Consider the following 14,818-nt stretch of genomic DNA (forward strand, 5'->3'; position numbering starts at 1 on the left):
CTGAAGTGATAAGCAGGTCAGCTCCGGAGCTTACAATTTCAATTTCATGAATTCTAACAGCAAATCACTAACTGGAATGACATCTACCAGATAAATTTTTTTTTTTTTTTTTTGAGATAGAATCTTGCCCAGGCTGGAGTGCAGTGGCGCCACCTCGGTTCACTGCAGCCTCTGCCTCCCGGGTTTAAGCGATTCTCCTGCCTCAGCCTCCTGAGTAGCCGAGATTACAGGCTCATGCCACCACACCTGGCTAATTTTTGTATTTTTAGTAAAGATGGGGTTTCACCATGTTGGTCAGGCTGGTCTCGAACTCCTGACCTCACGATCTGCCCACCTCGGCCTCCCAAAGTGCTGGGATTAATTACGGATGTGAGTCACCGCACCCAGCCCAGATAAAGAAAATTTTTTAAAAACTAGATCCCCAATAATAACTTAACCAATATTAATGACCAGAACTGAGCAATGTTGTATCCAACCCAACGAACCTCTAAAAATGACCATTTAAAAATCTCTGAGAAATTCCTGGACTTTTTTTTATTATGATATAGCTAAAATTTCCATTTGTTTCTACATTTTATTGATGCAGATTGATAAAGTAGGACATTATCCTTCATTTTTAAAGACAGACACAAAGCCTTTGGTTTTGTTATTTAAGAAATATGTCCTTTGGAATTAATATTATCATTAACCTTAATAAAGGATTATTACAAAGGCTTCCAACAATGGGTGTCTACACTAGAAAATTTAGCCAGCACACGATCGTCTGTTAAATAATTTTTAAAAGACAGTATGCTTGCTTTGGTCAGATATTTTGGCATTCTCCCCAAATGGCCTCTCTATTACACATTACAATATTAATATTAACATGTAATACAATTTTTGAATATTGGCAAAAAGTTGCTATATCATATTACAAATATTTATATCATACCAGAAGCATAAACTAAGGGCCAAAGAGACAATAAGAATATTCCCTTATGTTGAGACTTATTCATGGTGAACAAAAATTCTGATTTCTAAATATAATATAAAGTAGAAGTTTAATCAACACTTTTAATATTATGGTGATAGTATTCATAGCCTAATCAGTAACTAATGGGATAACTTTGGTTTTCATGCTCTAAAATTCAGTGTTCTCAGCTGTTAAAAAAAAATTAATCACCTGCTTCACTGAGGTGAAATGAAAACTGAATATGTTCTACAGATCAAGGGTCCCTTCAGGGTGCAGGACCCAAATAAATTAGGAAAATATTGAATCCTATATTCCTCCCCATTTTATCTAGGAGATTGGCAATATGCATCAACACACCAAAAGCTCTGTGAAGTTCTGCCGCAATGAATCTATTAACTTTCCAAAACCAAGTGCTTCTCAAACATACTTGTCCCTAAAACTTGTTTTTCTTTTTCCTGGTAGCACCTATTGGTACACCCAGGAATTAATGTTCCTCAGAACTCACTTAAGGCTGATGCTTCAAGGGAGCAACAAGATCAATTCTTGTGACATCCAAGAATAAAAGTTTTGAGTTGCTGCTTTTATTCTTTCTGATTATAACCAACACCCACAATAAGACACCCTTGCCAACCTGGAGAGTTCAAATACAGAGTGTGTAACAGTGATGACTTTGTGTGGAGTGCAAATTGTATGCATCTCACGATATTTACATAGAATCACGTAAGTATCATTGATATGTAAGTATGATATGATACACAGAATGATGTAAAGATCTCTTGAGTGTGGTTTTTGAGTTCTTTCTATGGAAATGTTTATGAATTTACATTCCTCAGTTGGTTTCCTTTGTGACTAACAATTTGTTTTCACAAGATAGGTCAACAATTTGCATTCCAGTCTGTTAGTGAGGTTAACTAATCCATACTGACTGGCTATGGCTGTGTTTGCTGGTGAAACGAAAGGAAGTAAGTTAAAAATCAAACAACTCTCTTAGAAAGACTCTACTCTGCCTAAAGTAAATGGAGAACTGAACCAGGTCAAAAATAAATAATTCTAGCGAAAAAGTGTTGCATAGCTGCTAATAAGTCCAAGTATAATGGAAAACTCTATATCCCACTATTTAAGACTTACTATGATTATTATTTTTACTTCAAAAATACAAAGTTAAAAAGTAAAAAATAGTAACTCAAAACAGGGAAAAACTGATAAATTTGGCAAAAAAGAAACTAGATCTGAGCCCACTCTAACAGAACATGTAGCAGCAACATCACATTGTTGCAGGACGAAGGAGGAAAAACACAGCATTGGGAATGATGGTGGGGTTTGCAATTTGTAGCTGGAGTCATACATCAAAATATGGTCCTCATCTAAGTATAGCATGGAAAATATTTCATTCTTTTTTATGAGTGTATATACGAGGCTAACCATCACCTAAGGTCAGCAAGCAATATAAAAGCAAAACCAACAATAAATGCATCTGTTCCTACACCAGTTCTGATGTTCTGCAGCTGAAATCACACCACCCCCAAAATGACCACTACAGAGGTAACAATGATTCACTCTCAGCTTAACAGTGGTGTAAGTCTACATGCCAATACTAGTACAATATGAGGTTGTAGGCAAATAAAATTGGTTTGTATTTCTCCAAATATGGTCTGTGGACCATCTGTGTCTAGAACACGTGGGGAGTTTGTTCAAAGTGCTCCCTGGGCCCCACCCAGACCTTCCCAGCAGTCTCTCTGGGGCTAGGCCTTGGACTGTTTACATGGAATAAGCTCTCTGGTGATTTTTAAGCCTACTAGAAAGCTAAAAGAATATTGTATTGAGGTTGGGTGCAGTAGCTGACACCTGTCATCCCAGCACTTTGGGAGACTGAGGCGGGTGGATTACCTAAAGTCAGGAGTTCAAGACCAGCCTGGCCAACAAGGTGAAACACCGTCTCTACTAAAAATACAAAAATTAGCCAGGCATGATGGCAGGCACCTGTAATCCCAGCTACTAAGAAGGCCAAGGCAGGAGAATCGCTTGAACCTAGGAGGCAGAGGTTGCAGTGAGCCAAGATCACACCATTGCACTCCAGCCTGGACGACAAGAGCAAAATTCCGTCTCAAAAAAAAAAAAGGAATATTCCATTGAATCCTGATATGGAGAACTTAGAAACTTCACAGGAAAGCATCAAAATAATAAAAATCTTTCTCACATTAAGGCTTAGAAAACAAGCTTTTTAGAAAAAAAAGTATGTAAAAAACTAAACTGGTGACCATGACAATTTGGAAACATCATTTAAAAACATTATTAGATATCACCACCGATCCCACAGAAATACAAACTACCATCAGAGAATACTATAAACATCTCTACGCAAATAAACTAGAAAATCTAGAAGAAATGGATAAATTCCTCAACACATACACCCTCCCAAGATGAAACCAGGAAGAAGTTGAATCCCTAAATAGACCAATAACAGGCTCTGAAATTGAGGCAATAATTAATAGCTTACCAACCAAAAAAAGTCCAGGACCAGATGGATGCACAGCCGAATTCTACCAGAGGTACAAGGAGGAGCTGGTACCATTCCTTCTGAAACTACTCCAATCAATAGAAAAAGAGGGAATCCTCCCTAACTCATTTTATGAGGCCAGCATCATCCTGATACCAAAGCCTGGCAGAGACATGACAAAAAAAGAGAATTTTAGACCAATATCCCTGATGAACATAGATGCAAAATTCCTCAACAAAATACTGGCAAGCTGAATCCAGCAGCACATCAAAAAGCTTATCCACCATGATCAAGTGGGCTTCATCCCTGGGATGCAAGGCTGGTTCAACATATGCAAATCAATAAACGTAATCCAGCATATAAACAGAACCAAAGACAAAAACCATATGATTATCTCCATAGATGCAGGAAAGGCCTTTGACAAAATTCAACAACCCTTCATGCTAAAAACTCTCAATAAATTAGGTATTGATGGGACGTATCTCAAAATAATAAGAGCTATCTATGACAAACCCACAGCCAATATCATACTGAATGGGCAAAAACTGGAAGCATTCCCTTTGAAAACTGGCACAAGACAGGGATGCCCTCTCTTAACACTCCTATTCAACATAGTGTTGGAAGTTCTGGCCAGGGCAATCAGGCAGGAGAAGGAAACAAAGGGTATTCAATTAGGAAAAGAGGAAGTCAAATTGTCCCTGTTTGCAGATGATATGATTGTATATCTAGAAAACCCCATCGTCTCAGGCCAAAATCTCCTTAAGCTGATAGGCAACTTCAGCAAAGTCTCAAGATACAAAATCAATGTGCAAAAATCACATTCTTATACACCAATAACAGACAGAGAGCCAAATCGTGAGTGAACTCCCATTCACAATTGCTTCAAAGAGAATAAAATACCTAGGAATCCAACTCACAAGGGACGTGAAGGACCTCTTCAAGGAGAACTACAAACCACTGCTCAATGAAATAAAAGAGGATACCAACAAATGGAAGAACATTCCATGCTCATGGGTAGGAAGAATCAATATCGTGAAAATGGCCATACTGCCCAAGGTAATTTATAGATTCAATGCCATCCCCATCAAGCTACCAACGGCTTTCTTCACAGAATTGGAAAAAACTACTTTAAAGTTCATATGGAACCAAAAAAGAGCCCACATTGCCAAGTCAATCCTAAGCCAAAAGAACAAAGCTGGAGGCATCACACTACCTGACTTCAAACTATACTACAAGGCTACAGTAACCAAAACAGCATGGTACTGGTACCAAAACAGAGATATAGATCAATGGAACAGAACAGAGCCCTCAGAAATAACGCCACATATCTACAACTATCTGATCTTTGACAAACCTGAGAAAATCAAGCAATGGGGAAAGGATTCCCTATTTAATAAATGGTGCTGGGAAAACTGGCTAGCCATATGTAAAAAGCTGAAACTGGATCCCTTCCTTACACCTTATACAAAAATCAATTCAAGATGGATTACAGACTTAAACGTTAGACCTAAAACCATAAAAACCCTAGAAGAAAACTTAGGCATTACCATTCAGGACATAGGCATGGGCAAGGACTTCATGTCTAAAACACCAAAAGCAATGGCAACAAAAGCCAAAATTGACAAATGGGATCTAATTAAACTAAAGAGCTTCTGCACAGCAAAAGAAACTACCATCAGAGTGAACAGGCAATCCACAAAATGGGAGAAAATTTTCGCAACCTACTCATCTGACAAAGGGCTAATATCCAGAATCTACAATGAACTCAAACAAATTTACAAGAAAAAAACAAACAACCCCATCAAAAAGTGGGCGAAGGACATGAACAGATACTTCTCAAAAGAAGACATTTATGCAGCCAAAAAACACAAGGAAAAATGGTTACCATCACTGGCCATCAGAGAAATGCAAATCAAAACCACAATGAGATATCATCTCATACCAGTTAGAATGGCAATCATTAAAAAGTCAGGAAACAACAGGTGCTGGAGAGGATGTGGAGAAATAGGAACACTTTTACACTGTTGGTGGGACTGTAAACTAGTTCAACCATTGTGGACGTCGGTGTGGCAATTCCTCAGGGATCTAGAACTAGAAATACCATTTGACCCAGCCATCCCATTACTGGGTATATACCCAAAGGATTATAAAACATGCTGCTATAAAGACACATGCACACATATGTTTATCACAGCACTATTCACAATAGCAAAGACTTGGAACCAACCCAAATGTCCAACAATGATAGACTGGATTAAGAAAATGTGGCACATATACACCATGGAATACTATGCAGCCATAAAAAATGATGAGTTCCTGTCCTTTGTAGGGACATGGATGAAGCTGGAAACCATCATTCTCAGCAAACTATCGCAAGGACGAAAAACCAAACACCGCATGTTCTCACTCATAGGTGGGAATCGAACAATGAGAACACATGGACACAGGAAGGGGAACATCACATACCGGGGCCTATTGTGGGGTGGGTGGAGGGAGGAGGGATAGCATTAGGAGATACACCTAATGTTAAATGACGAGTTAATGGGTGCAGCACACCAACATGGCATATGTATACATATGTAACAAACCTGCACATTGTGCACATGTACCCTAAAACTTAAAGTATAATAAAATAAATAAATAAAAATAAAAACATTATTAGATACAAACATATAAAATTTTGTGTTCTCTATATTATAAAAGATTTATTAATTCCTCAACATCCTTGCTTTTAATAAATCCTGAGCTTAGAGTGCATGCTCTCACTGGTGCTCACTGTCAGCCGCCTGCAGTGTATCTTCCTTTCTTCCTTTTTTTTTGAGACAGAGCCTTGCTCTGTCACCCAGGCTGCAGTGGCACAATCTCGGCTCACTGCAACCTCGGCCTCCTGGGTTCAAGTGATTCTCATGCCTCAGCCTCCAGATTAGCTGGAACTACAGGCACATGCCACCACATCTGACTAATTTTTGTATTTTTAGTGGAGCCAGGGTTTCGTCATGTTGGGCAGGCTGGTCTCGAGCTCCTGGCCTCAGGTGATCAGCCTGCCTTGGCCTCCCAAAGTGCTGGGATTATAGGTGTGAGCCACCGCGCCCAGCATGCATCTCCCTTTCATTCCTTCCTGGCTGGCAAAGCCCCACTCCCACTGTTTCACCATGTAGGCCTCCATCTGAAGCTTGCTCCTTTATATTATCAGTGTTCGTGGTTGTGATGAAAGGCATGGTCTGTGGCCCTAGAAAGTATGACCACTGAGCAAGAGTTTCTCATCTTCTTCCCCAAAGGTGCTGAAGACCAGGAGATCTTTTCATCAGTCAAAGCTGATTTAAGTGCCATTCTACCTTGCAGGAGAAATTCAGAAGGACTGGCTCCTAGTGTGCCCTTCTGGCCTAATCATTCTATGTTTCCAAGATGTACATGACTGTACAGAGTTGGCCAAGGGACGTCCAGGACCATCCCTGTGATCTATAGTACGGTCTTCGTATCTTTCAATTAACAATTTCTTACTGAAAATCCACTGCATGCAAACTTCAGAAGTTGTATTAAGGTCTTATTTTGAATACTTCATATCCAAAATCTTGTGTCTGGTATAAAAAATGATAAATAAAAGGAAATGTTATATATAATTCATATATTATAACATATACATATGTATCTATATATAATATGCACTGAGAGAGAACTGCAGACAATTTGTTGTGACAAGAACTAAGAGAAATGGAACAAGAATGTGCTAAATCAATACCAAACTACAGCGGCAGACCCCCTTTATAGCTCAATTTTAGAGAGGTTTATAGCAGATTATGACACAACTACACTTTAACTCAGTTCTGAAAGTAAGCCAACTACCAGAAGTCTCATCTTCTTAAATAGGAAATGGTTAACTCAGAACATGGTTTTCAAGGTGTCGTCTCTGAACCAGCAGCAGCAGCATCACCTGAAAACATGTTAGACGTGCAAACTATCAGGTACTCCACCAAATCTACTGACAGAAGTTCTGCAATCCGTGTTTTAAAAGGTCCTACAGGTGATTCTGATGCATACTAGAGTTTAAAAACTGCTGGCTAAAAACTCAAGACAACTCACCTGGACCTTCTATCATAGGTTAGAGTGAGCCAAATAAAACAAGAGTAGTTATTATAGTAATCTATAAGGCATAATTAAAAAAAAAAAGAGCCCTGCCTGCTTCCCCAAGTGACCTAAGAAGCAGTCTCTACATTTCTTTAAATTAGAGCAACTGTTTTCAGTTAAGACACTGTCACAGAAAGCCACTATGCCCATTAATATGCCAACACTCATTATTTAGCTTATTACTCAGCTGTCACTTGGCAGAGAGCTTGGATATAAAGAAAAGCATAACATGGCATACCATATGACAGGTCAGGTTTACAGTAAAGCAAGGGAACGAGAGTCCCAAGCAGTCTCCCTCAAGGCATGAAAGACAGGCCCAGGTGGAACTCTACAGTAAGGAGACTCTGAAAAGGCAATGACGCTTTCATAACATAGTGCAAGGGATGCTCAAAGAAACATTCTGACATCATTACTGTCTTCAGCAGCACTTAACTATCAATTAGTTGAGATGATCTCCGGCTTCTTAGAACAGAACAGTGTCTAAGCAGGAAAGGTAATGGTTTACTGCTGATTAGCATTCCACACGCATTTCATATGTATATATGACTAACGATCAAACTAAACATGGAATAATATAAATATGGGACTCTCTTTGGTACTTCCTCATTACTGCACCAGCAGTTTCTTAAGATGAAATGTACACATTCAGATTATGACATTTGCAAGCACCACCTGACAGAACTTACAAATATGCTTAATATGTCTTTACAACGTTCTTATGTGTATCATTTGCCGGGCATGTAAATCTTACTAATACGTGCACCAAAAAGTTTGATATTAATTTTTTAAAATTCTGTTAAAGTCCTTAATGACTAAAACGGTATTTGAAAGCACACAATTTTATATTCACCAATCAAAAACATTAAAGCCTCTATTTTTTCCTAGCATCCTTACCACACTATATACATGTTAACATTTTTATTTTACATTGTATTCCCCCACAGCCTTTCTACATGACTTTTAAAAACTCAGTTGAGGGTAACTCAACCCACACTGGTTCTTTAAAGTTAGACATAAACATACCTTATAATATGAAATGGAGATGGTGGCAATTAAAGTTTCTGTACAGATTACCACAGGAAAAGTGATAGTCACTGACTCCTTGAGGTATTCCTACTATAGGTAGAAAATATCCATGTATGGCAGCCCCATTTTACATTGCTCTATCAGTTGACAGCTGACATTTTAACCTCTAACCAACCATAGCAAGAAGATTCAGAATTAAGTTTGACATTTTGTCCTTTAACTTGTTCCAAAGTACTGCAGGGGTTTTACTGCCTGATGTTATACCATATGTACAAACTCTAGACACAGCAGGCGGGGTTAAGCAGGATGCCTCTGTATTTTGCCATTCTCCTGCTTCCTGTTGTTTTTGGAGCAGCCTAACTTTAGCTAAACATAACCCTCCTGGGCATATCATTTTTAGCAGGAGAATCTGCCTCATAGCAAAGTTCCCTGTATGTTGATTACATTTCTGAAGCATGGCAGTCTATGAGATTCATAGAACTCACTGGTTTGGCATTCTGCCGAGTCTTTATGAAACCCAACTCATCATAGGAAAAATTTATTAAAATAAAATTACTTACTGCATAAGTTTTTGTGAATAAAAACCCAAACAATTATGAAATGAACAAGCTACCTAGGGAATTATTTTCGAAGCTTTTTTTTTTTTTTTGGTCATCTGGTCTCCATTAAGTAACAGTGATAAACAGCAGATTCTTTAAAACTTTTTCCATATTTCAAGTTATTTTTTAATTCTAAATTTACTGTTATCTTTGGTAATGGGTATGTTTAGTTGTGCCCTCGAGAGGTGAGATTCTGTAAAACCCTCTTAGATTTTACATCCAGAATTATTTTTGCCAGTATAAGAAATATTTTTGAGAAATGAGAGAATATCAGCTGCTACTAACAAATTTTATTTATCTTTATTTATTTTATTTATTTATTTATTTTGAGACGGAGTCTCGCTCTGTCGCCCAGGCTGGAGTGTAGTGGCCCCATCTCGGCTCACTGCAAGCTCCACCTCCTGGGTTCACGCCATTCTCCTGCCTCAGCCTCCTAAGTAGCAGGGACTACAGGCGCCCGCCACCACGCCCGGCTAATTTTTTTGTATTTTTTAGTGGAGACCGGGTTTCACCGTGTTAGCCAGGATGGTCTCGATCTCCTGACCTCGTGATCCACCTGCCTCGGCCTCCCAAAGTTCTGGGATTACAGGCGTGAGCCACCGCACCCGGCCAGCTGCTACTAACAAATTATACTCTTAGCTTAATGTCAGTAACTCTTGCCAAGCCAGAGTTCATGAAAAGTACTCACAAAGAAAAAAACATGGTTCTTTAAAAATACATATAATTTCCCCAATTGTCTGTCCCCTTGGGTATTCTGTAAAGTAGAACATTTAGCTCTATATAATTCAAAAAAAATCTATACATAGCTTAGGGAAGGAACCATAAATCTCATGGGTCTCAGATTCACTTCCTGTTGCCTTCCTTCATTACACGTTTAAAGATAATCAATAAAAACTGATTTCTCTTTGTAAGCATTTTCCTGTTCTGCCAGAAATAATAGCAGGCCCCGCCCTAAAATGAAGGAAAAATGGAAAGTAATATTTACCATAAGAGGAGAAAATGAAACTGCCTAAGCATTTTTCCTGAGCCAAGTGAAACACAAACAGCAGACCAAGTTTATTCTTACAGAAAAAAGTTTTAAATACTCTTGGCATTAATTCTATTCTTGAAATTTGCAAGTTTTCAAACTCTGAATTTACATTTCCACTTTCAATGACAACTTCTTTAGGTTTCCTAATAGTTTTAAGTACATACCTGTGTAAATATACATATCACATGCAAGACTTTTGTCAGTGTTAAACATTGAAGCTGTAAAGAGATGACAGGTAGGTCCCCCACACTGCCTCCCGGGAGGGACTAAGGTGCAAAACCAATGGGAAAAAACCCAAATGAGAACAAAGTTACATCAGTAAGGAAAGAATGGACAATTCTATCTCACTTTAAAACAAAACTTTCTATCTCATTTCAAAACACAAAACTTTGCCACTTGCATTTTCAGCAGAAGAATTAAACTTTACTGAAAATGTTACTTGAAAGTTTTATATTAAATACTCTGAAATAATCCATTGGGGTTCTCTAATATGGGGAGACTATCTCACAACTACTCATTTTTAGTTCATTTTTCTTCTTCTGGATTCTTCACAAAAGACTGTAAGAAAACACCAAATGAGGGAGTAACAGACCTTTACTTTGTAATGAAGTTCCAAATACATTGTATAAGTTTTCCAGGCTTCCTATTTCCCTTCACTCTGCACTATCTATGGAGGTTGTCATATTTCACCAGGGTGGACTGTAAATCAGACAAGTTCAGCCAGTCAGGTTGAAGAATGGAGGTGAAAAGCACAGTGGAAAATACATAAAGTACAATTAAAACCATATGACCAAAGATATTGAAGCAATACTTGCTGGAGGCAATCCAAGTAAAAATCAAACCTTTTCTGGCGTTAGTGAAACTATCCAGTCCATCTGGGACAAGCACACATCATTTGCTAAATATCCCTTTTCTTTTTTTCCACAGCAAGATCACCCAGGAAAGTTAAGACCCAACAAGGTAATTAAGTGGATAGCTATCTCTGTAGAATAGTTAAGTTCATAGTTGTTATATAAAACTGATCTCTCATTTAAAATAGTTAACATTTATTTAGAAATAGAGTTTAAGATTGGGCAAGAGTAAATTTTGCATCCACCAAAGTGTATTAGAGGTTCATGATAACAATGTTTAATCAAAAACCTTTTCCACTTTTCTGTGAAATCTTTACCTTTAAAGACCCGAGGATTCCATGAAGACAGATAATCTAATTGTCTATTGTTTAACATAAAGAACAAGAAGCTATAAAATCCAAACTGTCGCCCCTACCACACCTCAAACAACCTAGATGTTACTGTTTCACATAGGTGGCACTTAGCAGGCCAGTGACGTATACGTACAGAAATTAAGAACTCTTGAAGTTGTAAAGCAATTCTGACAATAATCTTGACTTTGGCAACCTATCATCAAAGCCATTCCAAATCTATTTCTCTTATGCATTCCAGGTGTCATTTATAATAATCTCAGTAGACAACTGAAACATAACTTTTAATACTGCTTTGGGATTCCAGTAAACAACTCAAGCTCAGCAAGTCACTTACCCCCAAGAAACTGAATTCCTCCAGCCACTCTTCCCACTGTCCTGGAGATGAGGTCGGAAACACAGCAACCCATGAGGGCAGTGAGCGCCACCAGGAGGAGGAGGCCACAACCCAGGCCGGTCACTATGGTGCAGATCCTCCATTCTGCGCTGGGGATGCCCTGGAAGGAGGCATAGCGCCCACATTCCTCCACCATCACCATCATCTGCCGACTCTCATCATGCACAGGATATGAGCACCTCCGGAAGGTACCGAAGGACACAGGCTTGCCCAGCTGTGATCCCCAGAGCCAGTAAGGCATAAAGAACCCCACGCAGGAGGTGGCAGCACAAAGAAAAGACAGCAAAGCCCAGATTACTCCAGTACAAGTCAGGCTGGATGCCATCTTTCACCAGATAGGGCAATGAGGACCCCAAGTAAGTGTTCAGGGACTGCAGGAGTGAATGAAGGTGTGAAATCACCAGGGACCCACAGATAATCCACAGTTCCGTAATGCCGAATGGATCTTCAGTCTTACTGAAGATCAACTTTCCATCCTCTGCACTAAAGATGATGGTCCCTGGTAAAACAACAGGAAACATTAAAAATTAAAGGCATTAAAAGAAGTGATAACACTGTTTCAGCTAGTCTACAATTTTCAATTAATAAACATTGAGACTTGCCTCAACACTTTAAAAGTGGGAAGAACTAATTCTCTCTATGAACTTCTCCATAACTCGATTTTTGTCAAACCAGCTCAAAGCTTTTTCATGTCTTTATCTTCTATAAATATTTCCAAATTAACTCTGACAGCTATTTACTTAAAGAAACGCCTGATTTTTATTTGACAGGCCAATGAATTCATTCTATATATTATATACTCACATTAAAAGTAATGTAGCATTTTCACTGGGCAATAAACAATTAAAATAAAATGAACCATGCCATGATTTCCTTTTTTTGGCTTGCAAGTTCATGCTCATAGTTTGTTGCAACTTTTCTGTGTCCCTTTAAGGGTGCATTAACTCTCTGCATGAGCCAAACAAACTAATTAGGATAATTTTTCACAATTGCAGAGTACCATAAATTTAACAAGCATTATGGTCTGCGGAGGCACACACAGTACAGAACTATTACCAGACACTCTTTGTACTCATTCAGCAGCATTTCAGAATTTCTTTAGTCTTAACATCTTCTAGTGTAAAAGAATGCCTGTGTATGACTTATTTTGAGTATGCAGTTTTGATTCATTGATTCCAACAGTTTTATTGCAATCATTTCCCCCCCGAATGATTGTCTAATCTGAACAGCAATCCATACTTCCCAGTATTCTACATCAAACCCCAGTCATCCAAATGGTTCCAGGGGCATTTACTTCCACCCCAGCCTTTCAAAAAGAGTTCCTTAACCATTTCTCACACTTTCTATAAAGAAATGAATACAGAAGCACAGAGCCCATCCACCCTAGAGTTCCACCCCCAGGACCCCTAACTCCAGCTTTCAGGGTCCATAGCAAATTTCCGCCTTTCTTCACCTCGCCCCTACCCGTTTTTTCTCTAACCACCGCCCATTTTCAGTTCTGGATGTCACTCAAACGGGAGGTCGGCTACTACTTTTTTTTCTAATCTTGTCAACTGCAGTCAGCGGCTGAAGTTGATCTATCTGGGCCACGAGGCTGGGGAAGACCAGCAGGGGGTGGCCTGCGGGCAGGCGGCCCTCATCTCCAACTGCGGTGAGGCGCCCTCGCCAAGACAAGCCCATATTTAGCCCCCTGCCATTGCCTCACCGAGCCACTCCACCCATGGAGACACACAATGATCCCTCCATTCTAAAAGGGGGCAAGAGGCATTTTCCAGCCGGCTCTGGACGAAGGGAGGGGATAAGGATGGGAAGGCAGCACCCCCCGGAGGCAGACGCCAAGAGCGGACGCGGCTGGCAGGCAGAGCCGACGGATCCGCCGAGCTCAGGAAGTCCGGAGCCCGGGAGCAGCCCAACTCCGGCTCCGGGGCAGAGAGGGAGCCCGGGAGAAAGCAGCGGAGCCCACGCCCACGGGGCAGCGGAGTGATTTACTTACATGGCTGGCGGGCGGCGGCTACCTTCCCTCCCGCGTCCCGGGCGCACACACAACTTGCTGTCTTTCTCGGGCGGGAACATCCACGGGAAACCAGACCGTCCTGCCCTTCTTTGCCTCTGTCCCTAACAGCCGCAGAACCCCGGGGCCCGACCTGGAAGAGCAGGGGTTGGCAGGAGGCGGAGGGTCTCCAGAAGCGGGCTGGCACCAGCGGAGACCCCCACTCCCTGCGAGTCCGCGGCGGCGGCTCTGGCGGAGCGCTGTGGGCGCGCGCGGGCGCCGGGGATCGCACGCAGAGGAGCGGATCTCCCTTTGGCAGGCGAAGCACGCACCGCCTCCTCCCCTCCGCTGCCCGGCCCTCCTCTTTCTCCAGTCCCCTCCCCTCGCGCCCCGGGGAACTCCGCGCAGACAGACCCAGGACGCACCGGGGACGTTCCTGGAGCGCCGGGAAGGGAGTGGGGGGTGCCCCGCTGTCCGCGCGGGTCCAGGCCCACCTCCGGGGGCAGCTTTCGCGGCTCCTCCCCTAGCCCCGAGCCCCCTCGCGCCCCCTCTCCCTGCGTCTCATTCAAAGCTGAGTGGGGAAGGCAGACAGACCGAGAAGTATGGGAGAAAGTTGCTTGTCTTCCTGGGTGACCCCGAGGGGCCACGGAAAATGACACATTTTGCCTGTTGGGGCTTTTCTGGGTTTACTGTTCGGGTTTATGCTCCTGTTTTCCTGCCGCCGTTAAAAGAAGCCGTAGACGGGAAGGAAGGCCTTAAAGAGTGGGTAAAGTGGCCCCTTTGAGATTTGAGGAGTCTTTTGAGAAGTGGTCACTTTGGAAGGCGGTGAATGAGGCGGTTGTGGACGTGGGAATTAAAGCACAGCAGACAGCCCAAGGCTCATGTATGGCATGGGGGCAGCTGCCTTTCCAGACGAGCCAGGGAGAAGGCAGGGACGGACCTCTAGCGAGCCTCTCCCAAGAGATACACTCTTTCAAAGGTCTCTCTCTCTCTTGCTGTTT

The 14,818-nt window shown here is 41.2% G+C and overlaps 1 protein-coding gene across 2 annotated transcripts in view; it reads right to left on the reverse strand.

The window, feature by feature from the left end:
• The window catches only part of LHFPL6 (LHFPL tetraspan subfamily member 6), a 258,848-nt gene extending 244,574 nt beyond the window's left edge, over positions 1 to 14,274 (reverse strand). The window contains exons 1-2 of one of the 2 annotated variants that reach the window (XM_001147653.8): positions 13,821 to 14,274; positions 11,768 to 12,326 (exon numbers count right to left, since the gene is read on the reverse strand). In XM_001147653.8, coding sequence (XP_001147653.1) covers positions 11,768 to 12,152 — 385 coding nt within the window. In that variant the 5' untranslated portion in view covers positions 12,153 to 12,326; positions 13,821 to 14,274. Of the gene's footprint in view, positions 1 to 11,767; positions 12,327 to 13,291; positions 13,472 to 13,820 lie in introns of those variants that run through there. The other variant, XM_016925216.4, reaches the window with a different exon arrangement.
• Between the last annotated feature and the right edge of the window lie 544 nt (positions 14,275 to 14,818).

This window comes from Pan troglodytes, chromosome 14 (genome assembly GCF_028858775.2).
Source record: "Pan troglodytes isolate AG18354 chromosome 14, NHGRI_mPanTro3-v2.0_pri, whole genome shotgun sequence".
NCBI classification, from domain to species: Eukaryota; Metazoa; Chordata; class Mammalia; order Primates; family Hominidae; genus Pan; species Pan troglodytes.